The sequence below is a fragment of the Trifolium pratense genome, linkage group LG2 (genome assembly GCF_020283565.1).
Source record: "Trifolium pratense cultivar HEN17-A07 linkage group LG2, ARS_RC_1.1, whole genome shotgun sequence".
In the NCBI taxonomy this organism is placed as follows: domain Eukaryota; kingdom Viridiplantae; phylum Streptophyta; class Magnoliopsida; order Fabales; family Fabaceae; genus Trifolium; species Trifolium pratense.
The window spans coordinates 54,410,090-54,431,046 of NC_060060.1; the positions used below are offsets into that span (position 1 = coordinate 54,410,090).

Genomic DNA, 20,957 nt, shown 5'->3' on the forward strand with positions numbered 1-20,957 from the left:
CCTTGTCTCATCAAGGTCTATCTTCGTCAAGGACTTAATATATCATAATGAATAAATTCATCTCCATGGAGCCCTCCTTCACAAATGCAGCTCCTTTGTTGAAGCATTTGATGTAATATCCAAAGGCTTCTCTTTCTTCTGCATGATTGTGGCCGATGGTGATAGTTGATTTGGAGGATTCCAGTGGCAATGTATCAAATGTTTATTAGAGAATGTATCATATTCTAGTAACCGACAGGGGAACTCCTAGGGTATTGGTGGTCGATCTACATCTCCACTCGAGTAAAGAGGTCCTTCTTTTGATTCTCATTCCGCTCAAGGCACTTGTTTTGTCTGCATCACCTGATACTGATTCAAAACAAGATCCTTGAGCTCATTGAGGAAGCATGTGGGAAAGGATGATAGATTGGTTTATGTAGTCATGATGGTCAGAGGAGGAACCATGACCATCGTGCCAAGTTGTAGAGGAGGAACTGTGGCCATCAGATCAGGTTGTTGAGGAGGAAGTGGGTACTGCGATTGGAGTCAACATGTGACATAAAATGTCTTACTTTATATAGTATATCTTATTGATAAAAGAGAATCTTTTGTACTTATTTTTCTAGCAAATGACTATTTTGTATGGTTAAATGTATATATGTACTAACATCAGAGAGTAGAATAGAGGGAATATTTTTTTTGGATTGGTGGAATAGCATATTTTCGTGTCTTCAATATATCTAAAACTATTTGTTTATAATGAGTTTTGAGTACTCATTGTACGCATTAAAATATTTTGCTTCTTGACAACATATATAGGTATTCCACCAATCGCACTACCATTGTAAACCAAAAACATATATAGGTAATCTTATCAGAGGCGCGTCAAACACTTAATATGAGTACTTATGTCAATCGAAATTCAAACATTGGTTTGTCGCATTTTGAGATTCTAATCCCTTCGGTTAGACTGTCATATAGTTCAATATTAGTTTATAATAGAAGAAACAAAAACGATACCATAATGATTTATGGTAAAGATATATCAAGTGTTACTTAAAGTCTCGCATTAGATAGAAAAATTTATATTAAGCAAAACATAGAGAACTCATACACGTAATGCCTTAATTTTTTTATGAAGATGTGGTGTCCAACCTGATGAGGATGATAATCAAAATAAAGAGTAATTCAAAATAACCCTATGATGGAATAACATGTCACAGATTACTTTTTGTAAGGTTAATGAGAGGTAGGAAAATTTTGCAATGTTTTTAATAATTGACACTACTACAACTAGCTACTGAGTTAGATAAGAATGCCTACTAGGTACCTAGCTTTTTAGATGGCTGATAGTTGAAGCCAGCAGCATTCAGGGCTTTTAGTTCAGTAAACTAAAAACCTTGTAATTAATTATTCTAATCTTACCTTTAGGTCCCTTATTACGGATTGCATTAAGATACTCTTTATTCTTAACCAATACCATATTGCGACTTGCAAGAGCCAAATTGGAAAATCTAGCCTTTTCAGATTCTAAATATTTTCTTAATAAGATATAATCTTCAACACAATCTCATGTGCCTGATTTAAGACTAAGTTGGTATTAATATATTCACAAAAAGCACAACTGAGAGATACTAGATCAATTATTATACAATACTATATCACATATGCTATATTAATATTCAAGGATAAGAGCAGCTTCATGGAAAGCATTTCCAATTTACTTTTTTCACAATATATAATACATCACATAGAATAGAACAACTCAAACTCAAACAAACACCTTCAATATAATTTTAGCCTTGATTTTCTCTCTAGCTACAAATACATAACAAGAAATAAACAACCTTTGCTAGTATCAATTTTTCAATGGATCCATCCCATATATCTGCTTATGCAAACTTCAGTTGTGAACTGAGAATAATACAAGCTCGAAACGTTGAATTCATCAAGTCTTCGGAAAATTTGTTTGCAAGATTGTATCTTCCAACAGGAAACAACAAAAGAATTCAACTCAACAGCAAAAATGTTTGGGACGAGTCTTTTAATCTAGATTGTTCGTGCCCTCAAGAATTCTTGGAAAACCTTAATGAACAAAAACTAGTGTTGGAGCTAAGGCAAAGGAAGATGTGGGGGTCAAAACTTATTGCGAAAAGTGAGATTCCATGGAAGGTGATTCTTGAATCACAAAACATGGAGTTAAAAAAATGGTTGAAGATGGATTTGGTGAGTGGAAGTGATTGCAAAGAGGGTATGTTTACAACACCAGAAGTGGAAGTGGAGATTAAAGTTAGAGTAGCTTCGGTTGCTGAGATGGAAAAACAGAATAAGAGAAGGTTGAATAATTGGAATGAGTGTGGATGCAAAAATGGACATGATCATCAAGCTTGGTGCAACACTGAAGATTGTGATATATTTGTGCTTGGTGCAGCTTTAGAAGCTTTTTGATTTTGATGCAAGATTATGTGATGCACATATGTACTAACATCAGCTAAATTAGCTTATGATTATAATGGATTGATTTTTTTGACAAATTTATAATGAATTTATTCTATATGATTAGAGTTTCCTTCTTTGTGCCTTGCCTGCTCTAAAATGATTTTGCAAACACGTTAAAACTTTTAATTTTATATGTTGGAATTGTATAAATGGTTTATAGTTTCTCTCATTCTGGTTTAACTTTGTGTCACAATAGTTAAATCTTCTCTTAATTGGAATTTCACAGACACATTTCGCATATCAAAATTGATAATTCATAGACTCGCAGTCACAATCAAGTTGAGGAATTCACAAGATTATAATTAAATCTTAAAGACAGCTGATACATACAAACTCACAGTCACTATAGATGAATCTTATCCATGAAGAATATGAGATAGAATAGATATGGTGTTTGACACGTTTGACCATTTGAGAGCTTCTCATGGCCAAAGGGTGATGAAACATTTATAGTGTTTATATGGTGTGAATTTGAGGGAATAGAAATTAGTGTAGGTTAAACATGAGTGAATAGTTATCTTGGCTTTTCAAAGCTTCACATAACTAAGGATGGATGAAGGGGAATGGTGGTGTCAATTGATAACAATGGTGTTAAAATGGAGGAAGAAAGTTAGAGTTTCGAGAGGAGAATTCGTGTAGAAATTCAGAATTAAGATGAATAGGTTGAATATGTCCCAACTCTTTAGAAAATTCAGTTTTCGTCGCTTCGTGTACGTGAATCCTCGACTTTGTACACACACGAAACCATGTAACACAAGGTTCTGAGACACGCTAAATGTGCGCGCACGAAATCAGAAACAAGGACATAGAAGTTACGTGTACGCGGGAGAACGATTCACGAAACGCGAGTGAGTCAAGAAGTGGAATTTCTCCAAAATTAAGGTACCTTAAGACCTATTAACCTTCTAATTACTAATTCTAAGACTCATAAAGGTAATTCCACACACCTAGGACTTACTCCACCTTTACAAAAATTCTAAGAACTCCAATGAGTTGATATCTGATTTGAGTTAGATATCACAGGAATTCTAAGTTCGAATTTCAGTCCATACATATACTGCAATGTTGCTATAAAAAATATTATGTCCACACACTGCACCTTACATTAATATATCTTTTATGAGTCTATCCGATTTGAGTTTGATATCATTAGTTGAGGCTGAATAAAAAAAATATAACACTTTTAGATAAAGTATTACTGATTCTAAGGTTTCTATCTTTTGCATGCATGCTTAACCAGTAAAAAGAATGTTTTGTATATTTAAATGTATCTTTTACTCATTACCGGGGTCTAATACAATACAAGTGGTCATGGTTTATTAATTGAGAGGTTAATTGAAAAACCGTGTGTTAGTATACAGATTGGTGGAATAACTCATCATCACATCTTCAATATGTTTGGAACTATATTTTGTAATGAGTTTTGAGTGTTCCGTATACACTTATGTGTTTGATTGTGAGTTTCAAAACTATGGCTACCCAAAAATCACGTCTCAATGCATTTTTTCTGCCGTGAAATGGAGAAGCTACGATTTCCAGCTTCACCCAAACATATGAATTTTAGCTCCATCCGTGGATCCAAACAGTCTATAAATGTAAATATTTCTTTTAGTCAAAATTCGAATATTAATTTGCCACAATTCAAATATTGGTTTGTCATGTTGTGAGAATCTAATCTCTTTCGATATATTTGTCACGAGTCGTTATCCTCAATATTAGTACTTTATAAAAGCCAAAAGAAAAAGATACCGCAAAAGTTTATTAGTGGCAATCAAAAAATTAAAGAGTAATTCAAAATGATATTCACATTATGATGGAATTACATGTCACAGACAAAGATTTTTGTAAGCTTATTAATGATAGGTATGAAATTTTTACAATGTTTTATAATAGACATACACTATTACAACTAGCCAAGTGAGTTAGATAGATAAGAATGCCTACTAGGTTCCTAGCTTTTTCGATGGCTGATAGTTGAGGCCAGCGTTCAAGGCTTTTAGTTTAGCATATACTAAAAACCTTCTTTATTCTAATCTTTGAGTATACTTTAAGGGTGTATTGATATGCTAAAACGCAAGGGACTACTAGACAATTATTGTTGTACTCTGTTTGATTTAGAAACTAGTTATGAATTGGACAAAATAAGTAGTAAGGGGCAGGATAAAAACAAATTTTCAAATATAAAAAATATTATCGTCATATCTCTCTCCAGTATAGCTTTGTCCTGTCATGTACTATTTTGTTTTGTCTTGTATTGTTATATTCAATACTTATTGTTTTGCGAATCAAACGCACCCGAATGATTCATGTTATGGATTGCATTAAGATACTCTAGATTCATAGTACAATACCATATTGCAACTTGCTAGAGCCAAATTGGAAAAACTAGCCTTTCGAAATTCTAAAGGGTTTCTTTAATAAGATATAATCTTCAACACAATCTAATGTGCATGACTTAAGATTAAGTTGGTATTAATATACTCACAAAAAGCACATATAAGATAATGGACGATCAATTTTATACAATACTGTGTAAGTGCTTTCAAATTTACTTAACAATACCAATACTATTATATTAGTGTTCAAGGATAAGGGCAGCTTCTTGGAAAGCATTTCCAATTTACTTTTTCCCCACTATATAATGCATCACATAGAACAACTCAAACATAAACAAACCCTTTCAAATAATAGATTTTTAGCCTTGGTTTCCTCTCTCTTTCTCTAGCTACAAATACATAACAAAAAGCAATCCTTGCTAGTATCAATTTTTCAATGGATCCATCCTATGTAAACTTCAGCTGCGAACTGAGAATAATACAAGCTCGAAACATCGAATTCATCAAGCCAACGAAAAACTTGTTTACAAGGTTGTATCTTCCTACGGGAAACAACAAAAGTATTCAACTCAATAGCAAAACTGTTTCCACCAAATCATTGCCGTTTTGGGACGAGTCTTTTAATCTAGATTGTTCTTGCCCTCAAGAATTCTTGGAAAACCTTAATGAACAAAACCTGGTGTTGGAGCTAAGGCAAAGGAAGATGTGGGGGTCAAAACTTATTGGGAAAAGTGAGATTCCATGGAAAGTGATTCTTGAATCACAAAATATGGAGTTAAAAAAATGGTTGAAAATGGATTTAGTAAGTGGAAGTGATTGCAAAGAGGGTATGTTCACAATACCAGAAGTGGAACTGGAGATTAAAGTTAGAGTTGCTTCGGTTGCTGAGATGGAGAAACAAAATAAGAGGAGATTGAATAATTGGAATGAGTGTGGATGCAAAAATGGACATGATCATCAAACTTGGTGCAAAACTGAAGATTATGATATATTTGCACTTGGTGCAGCTTTAGAAGCTTTTTGATTTTGATGCAAGATCATGTGATGTATATATATACACTAACATCAACTAAAATAGCTTATCATTATAATGAAATTATTTTTTGACAATTATAATAATGAATTGATTCTATGCCCACTCTAAAATTATTTTGGAAACGCGTTATTTTTAAATATTAAATGTTGGAATTGAATATATGGTCATGGTTTCTCTAGTTCTAGTAGAACCTTTTTTTCCATGTTTAAGTTTTACTTTTTAAGCAATATTAATGATATAGAAAACAAAATAATAAGATGTAATTCATAGATGAATTGCCACATGTGACTTGCAAACTCGTTATTTAACTTTACACATAATAAATAAATAAAAAATAGCCTATTGTAAGCAAATTTAAGTCAACTAGAAGTGTATTTTTAGACCATTATATTTTCCTAGGTTTTATGTTTCACCGGTCAAATTTTACATTGTTTACTATACAAATTTTGTTCTACGGCCTTTATTTTTGAATCTGGATCTTCTCGAGCATCTTAGCCATTCACTTATCTTTTTCTATCTCTTCTGCACTAATTTTTTTTCTTTATTGATCAACAACCGTTGGATTATAAAAATGAGAGGGCTAGACACAAAGCACATAAGATGATCAATTCCTTTTTTTTTTTTTAGGTTTTGAAGAAGCTAACAACCAAACTAAAGTGCATAGAAAATGGGTATTGCGTATTCTAATCCACGCAAAATTGCCATCAAAACATTTCCTAACACATTTTTCACAGTACACTCATTTGTTAAAATTTATATTAGTCTCACTAATTTAAAAATGAATATCACTAAATCATGTGAGTTCTACCTTTTCAACGTACACTCATTCTAAATAAATTTAAATCAGTCTTTCTTTATGACACCTCTTCAATGTGTCCAATGTTGGCCATGATTTTATTCACACCGGCAAAACTCGTCAACACAAGGGGGCTAAGCCCAAGGCGGTAGAGTGGCCGTTTAAAGTGAATCGAAAGGGGAGATGGGAGGATCTTTTTAAATTTGAAACAACCGACACTAAAAATTAATAAAAATTTGTAGATATGCGATCTCATAACAGCATAGTCCTGGCCATTGGGTGATATAAAAGCATTTCAGTTAACAAAATATCTCAAGGAGCTATATCTATTTCAAGCTATTTTTTTATTAATAAAACAATGGTTACAAAATATGAATAAATATCAACTACCTAGGAATATGAGGGGAGAGGCTGTACATGACTTATCTTTAATTTACTGCAGCGATCATGACATGGTTGTGTTTCGACTTCGTATCAACCATTTTGGTTGTTGCTGCTGTTTCAGTTTGTTTGCCCTAACAAGTCTATGGAGCAAAACTTGAAGCTTGGAGAATATAGTAAATGGTAAACCCAAAATGAAATAAAATAGGAATACCATCATTGGCAAACCTTATTATGTTCAAGACTCCACAATATCTCAAATAGTAACTATCAGAATCTGCTGCAACACTATTTACTGGAGAATCATTGCTTGATCGAACGGAGTTGCCAATTACCCTCACCATCAATCAGCCGCAATTCAGTGGAATGAAATGGTATTAAAGCAGGACGCTGAGGTCAATAGATAAGACAATTAGTTTGACCATATTTGGATTTGGATGGCTATTATTAATGTTTAATAACTGACTCAGCTAGAACTACATAAAAAATCACAAAAGGAATCCCATACCAAATGAGAGCAAATGAAAACTAACTAATGATCTTCTCTTAATACTGTATATATGGCTCAACAAAATTTTAAATTTGACATTTTAAGTAAAGTCTTACTTGTGAAGAAGTAATAAATGTGATATCCATTTCCTTCGCTAGCCCATATAGGTGTTCTTCCACATCAACACTCGTTGCACTGCAAATCATTTTTTTCAGGAAGACCGAAAAACAAGGTTAGCAACAAATATGAAAAAAAAACAATTCCTTAAAAGAAAAAGGCAGAGTTAAATTATACATACTTGGTACACTCGTCCAAGATACCAAATTTAGGCTTATGGAAGAACAAGCGTGCCTTATAGAACATAAGGTAAATGTTAAAATCCAAACAACAACAGAAGAACACCACAGATATATTATAATTATAATGTCCACTTTTGACTGAGTCAAGATCAAGACCGAGGTCTAGGACCTATATTAGTATATTATCGAAGAAACTAACTAAATCATTCTAAAATTACAAATTTATAATAGAATCAATCAACATACCATGCCTAATCTCTGCTGTTCTCCAAGAGAGAGAGTGTCTTCCCAATTTAGATTTGCATCCCAGCCCTTGTTGTCCCTTTCTAGAAGATAATTCAACCGAACATTCTCCAGGATACTTTCCAAGTGCTTGTCCAGCAACTTTACAGTGTCAGGATGTTTTTCACCTGAACTAGCAACATTACAACGATCAGAGCTAAAATGGGAAAAGCAAAATAAACTAAATGCATCTTTGAAATGATTACAAGAGAACAAATGAAATGATTACAAGAGAACAAAAGGAAGCTAAACAGTAATTTGAGCAACTAAATTTAAATGAAAGGAAATCTCAACGCTATCAATAACATATAATCAATTTCATGCATTATCACGTATCACAACTGCAGGGCAGCTCGGAAGAGAACATATTCTCAGGCGGTGGTGATTAATCAAAAGCAAAGCAGAAAGCATCATTTTAAACTAAAGTCAAATGAACCACTGGTGCTGAAGCCATTCATATTTTATGTGTGCTAAAGATACCTTTTCCATAAACCTTCAATGCTCTTAACTCTGCTTCCTCCCGGGATAGAGGGTATATAATTTGGTCCCTCAATGTTCCCAGGCATGTGTACGGCCGTTGAGGAACATAGAAGATGCCACAACCTGATCCAGCATCTAGATTCACATCTTCAGATGGTCTAGATAATCTTCCACTTGCAATTGGCCAAAGTCCTCGGAGAACTCTGAAAATGGAACTTTTCCCGCTTCCATTTGGACCTTTTAAAATATGATATGCAAGATTTAAATTCTATCAGAATAGAACTCCCTCTTCCAAATGGGAAAATATACTAAAATAGCAACTATACCAACCAGTAACAAGCAGGCTTCTCCCAAGCTCAACATCACATGTCAATTCCCTGGCCAACATCTTCTGTGTAGGGGTGACAATATTAACCTTAGAAAAAGAAATAACATCTTTAGAATGATAATCCGTTACTGCAGACATAGCACCGCCATTGATGAATTCCCCTGTACATAGAAGATATGATTAGCACATGATGACTATTATAAAGAATTACTGCTATACTAACAAGACATTTTGTTTTTTTTTGAACAGCACACAAACAAGACATTAAACGGCATTTTTGCATATAAAACAAAGTAATGATGATGAAGTACCAGACTGTGCTGCATCCAGCAGCTCTTCAAGCTCAAAAATCCGATTAATACCCCCAGAAAGCTCTACAAGCTTCCTATTCAATTCAAGAATGTCGCCGAAAGCTAAAAAGCTTTGAGAAACGACAGATGCTAAGAACCTCAATGCATGTGCCAGCTCACCTGTAATATAGTATTGTGTATATCAGTGGCGTACGAGAGAAATAAAGAGAGTAACTGAGAACGGTTCAACAATCCTACCCTGGGTACTTATCGCTGCACGGTCTCCTTTGTGTTCCATAGCATACAACAAGCTCAACAACCAAGTCACATTATGAGGTAGTTGTTTTGTGATGAAATCGTCTAGTATACCAAACAGCCACTTCTTTTTCAGAAGATACTGGGAGTGTGTGAGAAGGTCGCTGAATCTTGATTCAACCATCTGCACAATGTTAAGAAAGTAAATTTACAATCTACAATGATCAAAATGCATAAACTGCAAGTTGAAGAAAAAACAACAAGCCATACATTTCCTTTTGAACCTCTAAACTAGTCACATGCCCCGTATTAGAGCCTAAGATCATACAATTTTATAAAACAAAAACTCATGCAACAAGTTGTACATTTAGGGTTTGTTTGACTTAAATAAGGGGTAAATGAGAACGTGAGAATTTATGAAACAGACTGGAAATCACTCCTTATTGCTTGTTAAAAGGGTCACATGATGGTGTGTCCGATATTTGAGGAGTGGAGTGTAAATGAGTTGCACTTCATTCCACTTTCAATTGTTCCCCATTTGATTGTGTAATTAACTTTCAATCTTAATTTAACACACTCAAATAAGCACACCAAAAAGAGAAGACATTAAATATTGTAGTTGGGATGCTCACCGCTTTTTCTCGAGCACCGCCTCCGAAGAAAGCAACAGATTCAGCATGAGTACAGAGTCTTTCATGCATGAACCTAGCAGATGAGTAGGATTAAAAAAGGTCAGTATCATTTTCACAACACTCGTGCCATGATTGAGGCAGCCAAACAGTTATTGCTTTACCTAAAAATTCCTTCAAGTTGTTGTTCTTGGCTTATCAAATCACCAAAATCAGGAGTAACAGCTCTTAAAAACCCAAGGCCAAGTAACATGTAAACATAGAGGATGGCAACTCCCCTTTGACCAGTTAAAAGCTTCATTCTCCACGTGAACCTTGAAAGGTGAAGTCATAAATGAAAAGAAAAAAGCATCAAATATGTTGATTCAGGGAATGGATTCTCTCAAGTGTAATTTACACTTGAGAGAATAAAGTGTGGTTTGTTACCATTGATCAAGAGAGAGAAACATATAAAAATTTAGAGAAAATGAATTTAGATGGTGTTAAATTACACTTTATTCTCTCAAGTGTAAATCACACTTGAGAGAATCCATTCCCGTTGATTCAAGTGCTAGTAAAATGCATACCACTATACTAGTAATATAATAATTCAAATTTATGAATGGGTCACTCACCACAAAATATCTACAGTTGGCTTTACCAGTCCAGTTACCAGTCCAGACAAGTCTGTTGTTAACTTCTCCAAATCTTGAGTTATCCTCTGATCTGCATCAACACTTTTGCTTGCCATGTGGAAGACCTACAAAAATATGCATATAACAGAAATTTAAAACCAAATCCCAAAGTTCTTCCTGAAGAGCTTCAAAGCCAAAATGAAATACTAATACTATTAATTTGTAACATAATGACAGCAACAAGTCATAATTCCTATCCTAAAATTTAAACATAAGCAATGATGTTCTCAAACTGTTGGCTTAGGTACCAATGGGTATGTGACATCTTTTAAGATTCCTATGAATGAACCTTTTGAGAATTTTGAACTCTTGCATTTAAGAAACTCAATACAATGTATTCATGCCTTATTTTTCCACATTTTGTGGGAATATGAATCCTGCATAAACTAATATTTAACTATCAACCTACCAAGCTACCCCCATCAAAACTCTTATACTCACACTCTTTGCCTCCAAAAGAGTCCCTTTAGAGAAAAATGTACCATGTATTATCTGGTAAGTCGATAGCTTTTTAAAAAGCATCCATCTCCTTCAAAACTACCCAACTGTGGTCTGTAGTTCCTTATATTGACAAAAAAAAAAAAAAAGTATTTTACTCCATTTTGGAGAGTAACAAATTCCTCAACAGTTCAATTGTTAAGTGTTAACCAAAAGCAACAATAAATTGTTTATGAATACTAATGTATATTCCCATGAAAAAACAAACAACTGACATGCTTTCCAGTTTCCAGCTATTGTTATACACATGGCTCAGGATATAAATTTCAGATTCTGCATACCCATTGGTCAAGGTAAACTGAAGAGGTCAAGGAACCAAGATTAAAATGAGTTAAATTTGAAGTGGAAAAGTATAGAGCAATCATAACTACATAATAAACTGATCTGCAAAATTAGTCCAAGCAAAATGTTCACATTAAATAGTACAAATGGTACTTATCCGTGAGTTATCAAATAACAACTAATCATCATGCTTGTAATATTTAAAAAATAGAGGAAGGAACAAAACTAATGAAAAGTTCATATTAAGTTACCTTGTAAAACACATTGCTTCTCAAATAGTTCTTGAGTAGATGTTGTGTCAGACGAATCCGCCACCCAAGGGCCAGCCGTGCTGTCAAATGTCTGAGGAGCAACATAAATTCACTTAAATTTGCTATATGAAAGGCTTGTTAGACTATCTATTCAACTTTCTTTTCATTTTTACATAAATCAGAAAATTTTCCAGAAACGGATATGGACTTCTTCAGATATTTGAATGTTTCGTCGGCAACCATATGAAAAAAGAAACACAGATTCCAGATGGATTTGTACCCATTTACCTTATAGAAGGTGCAATGAAAGAAGATGCGGCACTTTGAAGTACACTTATACCAATTAACCGAATAAAGGCAACTTTATCCTGCTCCAAAACAAACTTCACAGTGGTACCTAAGAACATAAATTTTATTTAACATTACATACATGGATTCTCAGAATCATGAGTAGTCAAAGATGAGAAAATACCATTTAGAGATGCAATACGATCTGAGACCCATGTTCTTGAAACAACAAGAAGAGCAACGGCAAGCAGTTGTGCGCCTTGTTTATCGAATACAGTGGGTACCTGAACACAGCAGCAACAGTCCGCACATAAATTATATTGTAGCTATATACCAATCATCATAGTACATACATTATAATCTATATAAGAATGGGTGGCTCATCTTAAGATAATGCACAAACATGTATTTGCATCTATTTAATCCCAATAGCATTGTGTGATTGCAAATGCATTACTGAAGGTAAGTTCAAATATAATGCAGAGTCTGGTTTAAGTAGCACTATTATAATTTATTAGAAATATAATAAGTGATGGTCCCCATGAGCTTAGCTCAGTTAGTAGTTGGTAGGGACAACTGACTGTAAGTTAGTCAACCTAACAACAATTCTCCTATTAATGGCCAGTACATAAGTCAAGAGTTGTAGGTTCCAGGTGTGAACTTGAGTATATATTAAGTTGGTTAAGCAAATGTTTGTTATAATGCCTGGACTTATGATTACAACGGCCTAATATCAATACCTAAATTTTTTATAAATAATAAACCAAAAATGAATATAGAATTAAGCACTAATTTGCTACTATGGAAATCTCCAACTATACAGTTTATGCATACACACGCACAATGGAGGGAAAAAAAACTAAAAGCATTGTAAGATCGTATCTACAGAAGGTACTCACCAATACTTTGCACATGGCGGCTACTCTCAGTGGCAATATCCTTGTATTACCACGAAGTTGGGGAACAGTAGATGGCAAAATAGTCTGATTAGTAGATGGGGATGAATGTATCACATCTGCAATATACGACTCTGCTTTTGAATTTGAGAATGCAGAGTCCTGGAGAAGTGTTGAAATCTTTAAAACCAATGTAAAAGAAGAACAATGAAGACATAACAATCAGAATCAGAAAATATCAGCACCTTTTTATTCATGGCAAATGCTCGTTGAACTGCTTTTGCATCATTCTGTCGTTTTGTTTCTGACACCTTCATTGTATCAATCCCCATTTCAGTAGAAGAGTCCTCCCTGGAGTTTAAATCTTAATCCCATCAAACATAACTAGAGTTTTTTTTTATTAATAACATAATTATATAGTGGAACAATGATATACAACATAGCTAAGTCCCAAACCTTCTATAATGAACACTCCATCCTCCTTCACCATCTAAGGATAAAACCACATCATGGAATGCAACCAATGCTGGACGATGTGATATGGTAATGCATGATGTTCCCATGGCCCGAACTTTAGCACAAAATCGTTCTTCCATGTCAGTAGTGACAGCACTTGTGCACTCATCAAGAATTGCAAATTTAGGTTTGTGGTAGAAAAGTCTAGCCATGCCCAATCTCTGTTGCTCACCCAATGAAAGTTCATCACCCCAGTTTACTTCCTTTTCAGGCGGGTAACGGTCCAACAGGTATTCAAGGTCAACCTTGAACACATACACAAGCAATTTTAGTGAACGATAACAACACATCAACAAAATTATCAATAAACTGCTACATATGTATGTGGCATTGAGAAAGACATGGGGTTAGCTGTGAACTTTACATTTTTCAATAGCTCCACCATCCCATGCTTTGTGAGCGGTTCAACCTCTTGACTGGCAGTAAGAGGATAAATCAACTGATCGCGAAGTGTTCCCACAGCAGTGTATGGTCTTTGTGGCACATAGAAAATCTCCTTATTAAGATCAGAGCCAATACCAGGTTTCACAATATGTCCAGATATCAACGGCCAAAGACCGCCTAAAACCCGGAAAAGCGAGCTTTTTCCACTTCCATTTGGACCTACAACCAAAGAATCGTCAATAACATGTCAAACTGCCAACCCACTTGGGGTTGGTCGAGTGGTGTTGGTTTGGGCCCTTGGAGTATGCTCCTCTCAAGGTCTCAGGTTCGATTCCCACTGGTGCCAATTTCGGTGGGCTAAGTCCATACAGAGAAAAAAATAAAAAAAACTCTGGCTTTAAATGGGGCCCCCGCAAGTGGGCGGTGGGATTGGTCCCCTTGGATTAGTCGGTCCTAAGGCCGGATACCAAGTTTTAAAAAAAAAAACATGTCAAACAGCCAACAGTTACACATAATAGTTTACAGATTTTTGCAGCATAAGAAATGAATAATAAAATAACATCAATCATCAAGGCTGAATCATCCAAGGAGAAAGCAAAAAACATTAGAAAGTAATGCCATCAAGAGAGTTCAGATGACTACCTGTAATCAAAAGATTAGATCCTGGCTCAACTCTGAGAGTCAGATCATCCACCAGGACATTACCAGTGGGGGTCACAACCTGAATTTGGGAGCAACATTGCTATTAAAACATAAAAAATAAAAAACACACATGAATTCATGGATGATAGATGGTTGGGACTTGCCTTGACATTCGAAAATTCAATGTAGTTAGCTTCGCTTATGCAATTTCTACTTCCATTTCTTTGCAGGGATGATTTCTCATCCACCAAACTTAGCTCCCTTGATACAGCCATTAATTCGTAAATGCGATCAGCATACCCACTGTAATACATCATATAGGTCAGAACTTCTAGGCAGACAACATGAATCTAATGAAGAAATTGCATATAAGCCACGCTTAGTGAGTAGTGACCAATAAAAGCCTCTAATATCAATTTATAAAGACAGAAGAAAAGAAAGATCAAATATATACCTAAGACGATTGAGCCGTCTTGCACTGATAGAAAGAGTTCCTAGAGACTGAAATAAGGAAATTATGACACTTGTGTGATATCTTAGATTGCTTAACATCTCGGCACGCCCTAAAGTTGAACTATCCGGCCTTAGATGACCAGAAAAGAAAGGTTCAATAATCAAAATAACAGCAAAAGTTGCACCAAGGTATTTCAACAAAAAGTCCTGAATCATGCCAAACCACCAATGGTCATGTAGCACTCTACTCATGTGCCCAACCAAGGTTTTAAATTTCTGTTGAATATGAGATTCTTCTCTCCTCTCTCCACCGTAAAATGCTATACTTTCTGAGTGAGTCCTTAATCGTGAGTGAAGCTGTCGATACTCTCCTTCCAGTTGCTGTTCTCTGGACATAAGTTTCCCAAACGAAGGAGAGAAGTTTCTGATTGCAGCCCCAGCTCCAAGCACATAGGCCTGAAAAGGCCAAAACATTAGATTAAGAGGAAAATCATTGATTCTAACATCAGATCTAAGCTGAAATAGCCTATAGCAATCAGCAAAAACTCAAAAAGTACGAGCAGAAGCTTCTATGAGAAATCTATTTAACAGTATAGTTCAATTGCTGAGATACCAATATCCAGAAGACATATTTTGGGCTAGCATATGAACACAGCCGCCAAGTATATAGAAGTCCATCAGTCACTGCTGTTAGATCATCTTGAACAATTTCACTCAACTCTGAACAGAACTTTGGTACATCACTAGCAATTCTTTGCTCTGGGTTTGTTATCCGACCATCGACGTGTGATATTTTGTAATATACCATGTTCTGAAAAGCAAAATAAACAATAAATATACAAGCCACAACAACTAAATTGAATAATACTGTAACGCACTCATTAGAAATTACTCAGACGTTTCATTTCTTTTGGGCGTTAGCCCTCTACTATACCCAAAAAAAAAAAGAAATTACTCAGACAATTGTGACTATAAAAAATATGAATGCTGCCATTGCATACTCAAAATTTTAAAGTATCTATTGGATAATGGAAAATTATTCTGCTTTGAGAGGGTAGAATGTCTGCTCACAGTCGGAACATTCCCATCAAAGCAAGAAGATGTTGAAAAGCATCTAGAATGATTCTGGTCAGGACCATTCCAAGATCCTAAAGTTATGCCAGATGATAACTAGCTGGACAATCAAGCCCTGTTTCCTTTTTTTAATTATATTATTAATAAGATCATATTCCAGCAGACCAACTGTGGACTGTTAACCGAGCTAAAAGTCCATAACCATATACTATAAGCAAAAGAAGACAGCAACAGACTTTAAGGTTCTAAGAGGCAATTTCCAAAAATATTTTACAAGTGCATTTTCAAACATCAGACATAGAGATGACAACAGACTTATCATATAAATATGAAAGTGAAAAGAAAAAAAAAAAAAAAAAAAAAAAAAACAGAGTGAGGAAGGATAAAAGTTGATAACTAAATATAATTAAAAAAAAAATTCATAACTAAATACAGACACTTCATAGGGCAGTAGGAACTAGGAATACATAAATTAATTTATAGTTCAACACAAATAATCTAAACAGATGTATGCAATTCAACTATTTATACCTCAAAATAGTGGGAATGGATAAGTTTTGTCAATATTTTTCTGAAATGTAGACTCAGAGTGCCTGTTATATACTTTGATGTAGAATGAATGGTTGACAAGAGGAAGCACAAAATAATATTTTCTGAAATTAACCGAAAAAACAATGGTGCACGCCGAAGAAAAGCAGCACGAAATAGGAAGCCTTGCACTTTAGCTAGCCTGTTGCTTAAAGCAGTTCGCAGCACCTGTGAAAAACGTGAAAATTTAAATGTCATTGGTTTAAACTTTTTATTATTCAATTATTTTTTAGGTGGGGGTCAACTAAAATATTGCTTAATATGGCAAGCGAGGCCTCACTAAACCATGACTAGATTATACAATTGCAAAGATAAATAGAAGGAATCAAATACCATGATGCATACTTCAAAATGTATTAAATTATGGCTCATCTGAAAGGGAAAAAAAAAAAAGCAAGCACAAAGCATAATTACCACGGAAAAAACAGCCTTACCACTGTGGCAACTAAAGATAAAAGATTCTTCACACCTAATTGGCCCATCTCGGATAGAAGAATTGCAGTAAGGACTTTAAGTGATTTCAAGCCCCCTTTCTTTTGTTTATTTTTTGGTGCAGTGGAGTCATTCATAACCTCCTCCTTTGTTACTTCTTTATCATGGCTTTGCTCATTGCAATTGCCAAAATCATGTTTATTAACTCTAAACCTTGATTGCATATATGCAGCTGTTCCGCCAGCAATTAAGATACCAGATGTAAGTAGTATGGCTTTCCTGTCGGTAACCACGTGAAGAAAGCATCAACAATAATACAGCATACATGAAAACAAGTTACAAACCTAATGATTTTATTGGTAACATGAGCAACCCAATTATGAAATGAGTAATTAATACAAGGAAACATGGCAAGAATCAATGCAGAGGATAATACAATATTTCATGCAGAATCAACCCAAAAACAAGATGTGTTTCAGCCTCGGCCAGATTTTTCTCTTTCCTGAACCCACCTTATTGCAACTAAGCCTTATTGCAACTAAGTTTCTCTAAGCGTGACGAACAAAGCATATTAGAGAGAGAGTGCTGTTTGCATTTCTCTTATTCACAATTACTAGTTTCTAGTAGTTTCAACTATATAGCATCGAAAAGTCTTGAGATTGCAGCAGATGGATTTCGAAATAGTAGAACCGTTATGCTGCTGTCCAATCTTTTCTTTTTGGATGAAATATTTATCAGTCTACAGTTCTGTTGCAATTCCATTTTTATGTTTATTAACCTTTTTTCCCCCCATTTTCATTATGAGAATGTAATAAAATGAAAAACTTACAACTAAATGGAAACCATGCACAAATCAGAACTTACTACACATTATGAAAAAATAGCTGATAAAAGTAAAACAGTAAACTTGATATTTAGTAAGTCAACATGAAAACAAATTTAAGAAAATGATAAGGCAAACTTGATGCTACATATGAGATTAAGAATCACCAAATGAAACATGTATAGTTCAATACCTCCTCGAAGCCAGAAAACTCTGGCCATGCCGAGTTAGGTTCAACAGCTGAAGGGAAGGCATGGCAGAAGTTCAACCTCTCCCTTATTTACCAAAGAATAAAATAGTTGCAGTTGCTCCTCTTACAGTCAGGAGCACGAAAAATCTAGCTTACATGAAAATCAAACAAAAAAAAAATGATAGATAAGTAAATAAAATTGCAAGAATTATAAATCTTTAAGCAAAGTAACAAGCTATAAGGACATCATGCTCTCCACATTAATGAGGGTTCCATTTTCGTGTCAAACTATGTGAATATAATATTGTTATACAAAATCCCAATAACTATGGATCATAGTGCTCTACGCCTCTAAGGGCACATAAAACATAAGCTCACCAAATCAAAAGCTTAATTATAGAATCAAAAGTTTGCAATTAGAAACAAAAGGGCAAGTGTTGCAACTTGAAAGAGCTTTTTCTTTAGACATAATAGCACTTATAGACTTTCACTGTTTCACCTATAGAGAACATAATGTTTGTGAATCCAAAATCAAGCACTTATAGAGCTTTATCTTTATTCTCCTTTTTCCCCAATCTGTTTTCTTCTTGGTGGAAACAATTCAGTTGGGTTGTCATTTTCCACCATTACCAACTGTAAATGATCATCCTACCCCTAAGTGGATAACATATGCAAAAAAAGTTATTACGGGGAAGGGGGGAGAGGGTCAAAAGTAAATAATATGTTTGAGAACGTGATAAATATTTGTTAACCGTAAGATCAACACATTGTCCCAGTCTAAATAACACACTCAATCAATGCCCTGTCGCTGTTTATTTCACAGCTCAATTAACATTAGAGCAAACATACAACTGAATTAACAACCGGCGTGGGTGGGATGGGTAGCTCAATTGGTTAAGCTAATTGAGCTAAGGGTTAAGGAGTTGGAGGTCCAGGATTCAAGTCCTAGAACATAACATTGTAATATACTAACAATTAACTTGTATGCCTATCAAGACAGTGAAGTAAAATACCACACATGTGGCATGGTTATTCTTAACCAGTTGCCAAACTAATAACCCAATACTCAAGTACAAGCCAGTCCATGTAAAATACCAAACTATTCCACTAGGCGGTTTGGTTTGGTTTGGTTTGCTTCTAGAGGAAACAAACTATTACTTGTGCCTACTTCACTCCTTCAAAAACTTGTCCTACCATGTTTTAATATTTCTTATGATTTGGGACCTGGGAATCTGCTCCTCCTTAAGGTCCCAGGTTCGATTCTCTCTGGTGCCAATTTGGGTGGGCTAATTTAGCTTCTTCAAAAAAAATTATTTCTTATGATTTCAATTAATTTATTGTTTATACTTTTCGATAGTACAATATATCATGTTGTAACTTGTACCCACATACCCTAAGTTTTAGAAATTTTACAATACCCCTGTTGGTAGGTAATATTTTTTTTTTTTACGAATAAATTAAGTACTTAATTTCTATTGGTAGGTAATCATACCCGTGTACAACCAAACAAAACAAATTATAAATAAATCATCTAGGAACACTAAACCACCGTATTAATCATTAATCATATAGCACTAACCTTCAAAGCTGGATAGTGTTAACCATGCCCCATCACATAATAGGCTTTGAATTCAACCTTAAAGAATATAAAATCCAATCTCAGTACGTGGTGCAAACATTTGTAAGCATTGAAAATTGAGGATTATTTTCAAAACCGATCCGAATCAGGACTCAGAATCTGCAACAAATTATTCGATTAATCAACTAAAAAACCCTCGATTAACAAATCAGATACAGAACAACAAAAAAATGATTAAACAAAATTAGAGTACGAAGCTATGAAATCAATCAGCAACAAGTGAAAGAAAATAAGAGATTTGAATTTGATACCTATTGAAATGAAAATTGAGAAGCACACGAGGTGTTTGAAAAAAATCCGCAAGGGAAATGAGAAGATATATATTATACGATACGAGTGATGCAAGATAATAATAACGAGTTTAGTTCTAGTTTATGATCGGGTCGGTTTGTGAACGGGTCGGGTTTTCGGTGTTGGTAATGGATCGCATTGAATATTTATAGTTGAACGCTGACGGGTTTGGTATGGAATCAAAGTGACGTATGGGTACGGATATCTTCGGTGACGATTATTTTAACGACACCCGGATGATTTTATTTTTACCCATTTTTGGATGTAACGTGTAATCATTATCATAAATGGGTGTATTTCTTTTTAAGTAATCTCTTATTTTTTTCTTTTTAAGTACTACTACAGTAATGTTGATAGTAGTAGATATCTATATACATCTTTCATTAATGATGTCTTCAAGTTTGGATAAGTGGTAACTAGGGACGGATCTAGACCCGATTTATTGTTGTGGCTAAAAAAATATGTTCGCTAATTTTATAGCTGAAAAAAAAAATATTCACCTTTGCAGATTAGCTAAAAAAGTAGCTTTATCTCTCGAAAGTATAGAAAAAAAAATAACGGAGTAAAGAAATCATATTTGTAATTGTAGAGTTAAGAGGAGAAATGAAAGTCAAGGAATCAAATTAGTATAGGAGAGGATGCACCGCCGATGTCGGGCTGGGTGCAGTGGCGGCGGAGCTAGACTAAAAATATAAATTCAATTTGAAAATTCATAGATCATTTACATTCAAATAATATTGCAATGTTCAATAGCTTCTAAATTCATCCAAAATAATGTTGCATCGTTCAATAACGTCTAAAATAATTTAATATGTTATTGAGATTCATTAAAATTAACGATGTTCAATAAAAATGTATAAATCCTTAATATTTATGAATTTCAATAACATATCAAATAATTTTAAATTTATGTAAAATTCTACATTATATGAATATTAAATTTAACGGTAAATTTT

The 20,957-nt window shown here is 34.4% G+C and overlaps 3 protein-coding genes across 3 annotated transcripts; 2 read left to right on the plus strand and 1 right to left on the minus strand.

Annotated features, from left to right (window-relative positions):
• Positions 1–1,693: 1,693 nt before the first annotated feature.
• Positions 1,694–2,513, plus strand: LOC123909097. The gene has a single exon (XM_045959873.1). It carries the CDS (start codon positions 1,849–1,851, stop codon positions 2,425–2,427), a length of 579 nt encoding a protein of 192 aa, XP_045815829.1. The 5' UTR covers positions 1,694–1,848; the 3' UTR covers positions 2,428–2,513.
• A 2,478-nt stretch (positions 2,514–4,991) lies between these two features.
• On the plus strand, positions 4,992–5,946 carry LOC123908993. Its single transcript, XM_045959758.1, has one exon. The coding sequence runs from the start codon at positions 5,251–5,253 to the stop codon at positions 5,836–5,838; it is 588 nt and encodes a 195-aa protein (XP_045815714.1). The 5' UTR covers positions 4,992–5,250; the 3' UTR covers positions 5,839–5,946.
• Positions 5,947–6,971: 1,025 nt separating this feature from the next.
• Positions 6,972–20,281, minus strand: LOC123909162 (ABC transporter D family member 1-like). Its single transcript, XM_045959938.1, has 27 exons — positions 19,962–20,281; positions 19,651–19,809; positions 18,075–18,218; positions 17,061–17,337; positions 16,570–16,794; positions 15,578–15,775; positions 14,966–15,420; positions 14,676–14,814; positions 14,512–14,590; positions 13,850–14,088; positions 13,426–13,730; positions 13,215–13,320; positions 12,973–13,131; positions 12,258–12,357; positions 12,074–12,182; positions 11,786–11,876; positions 10,695–10,819; positions 10,245–10,394; positions 10,084–10,156; positions 9,455–9,635; positions 9,218–9,376; positions 8,909–9,067; positions 8,579–8,815; positions 8,063–8,226; positions 7,816–7,868; positions 7,634–7,712; positions 6,972–7,417 (listed from the first exon to the last, which is right to left on the minus strand). The coding sequence occupies exons 3-27, from the start codon at positions 18,134–18,136 to the stop codon at positions 7,331–7,333; spliced, it is 4,011 nt and encodes a 1,336-aa protein (XP_045815894.1). The 5' UTR covers positions 18,137–18,218; positions 19,651–19,809; positions 19,962–20,281; the 3' UTR covers positions 6,972–7,330.
• Positions 20,282–20,957: the final 676 nt, after the last annotated feature.

Bases quoted from the DNA above. Each gene is read 5' to 3' on its own strand.
- LOC123909162 (XM_045959938.1), bottom strand. From the start codon at position 18,136: ATGCCTTCCCTTCAGCTGTTGAACCTAACTCGGCATGGCCAGAGTTTT. The intron at 14,089-14,511 runs GTAGTCATCTGA...CTTTGGTTGTAG, and splicing joins ATCTAATCTTTTGATTACAG to GTCCAAATGGAAGTGGAAAA. The intron at 12,358-12,972 runs GTGAGTACCTTC...TGCTGTGTTCAG, and splicing joins CCGCCATGTGCAAAGTATTG to GTACCCACTGTATTCGATAA.
- LOC123909097 (XM_045959873.1), top strand. From the start codon at position 1,849: ATGGATCCATCCCATATATCTGCTTATGCAAACTTCAGTTGTGAACTG.
- LOC123908993 (XM_045959758.1), top strand. From the start codon at position 5,251: ATGGATCCATCCTATGTAAACTTCAGCTGCGAACTGAGAATAATACAA.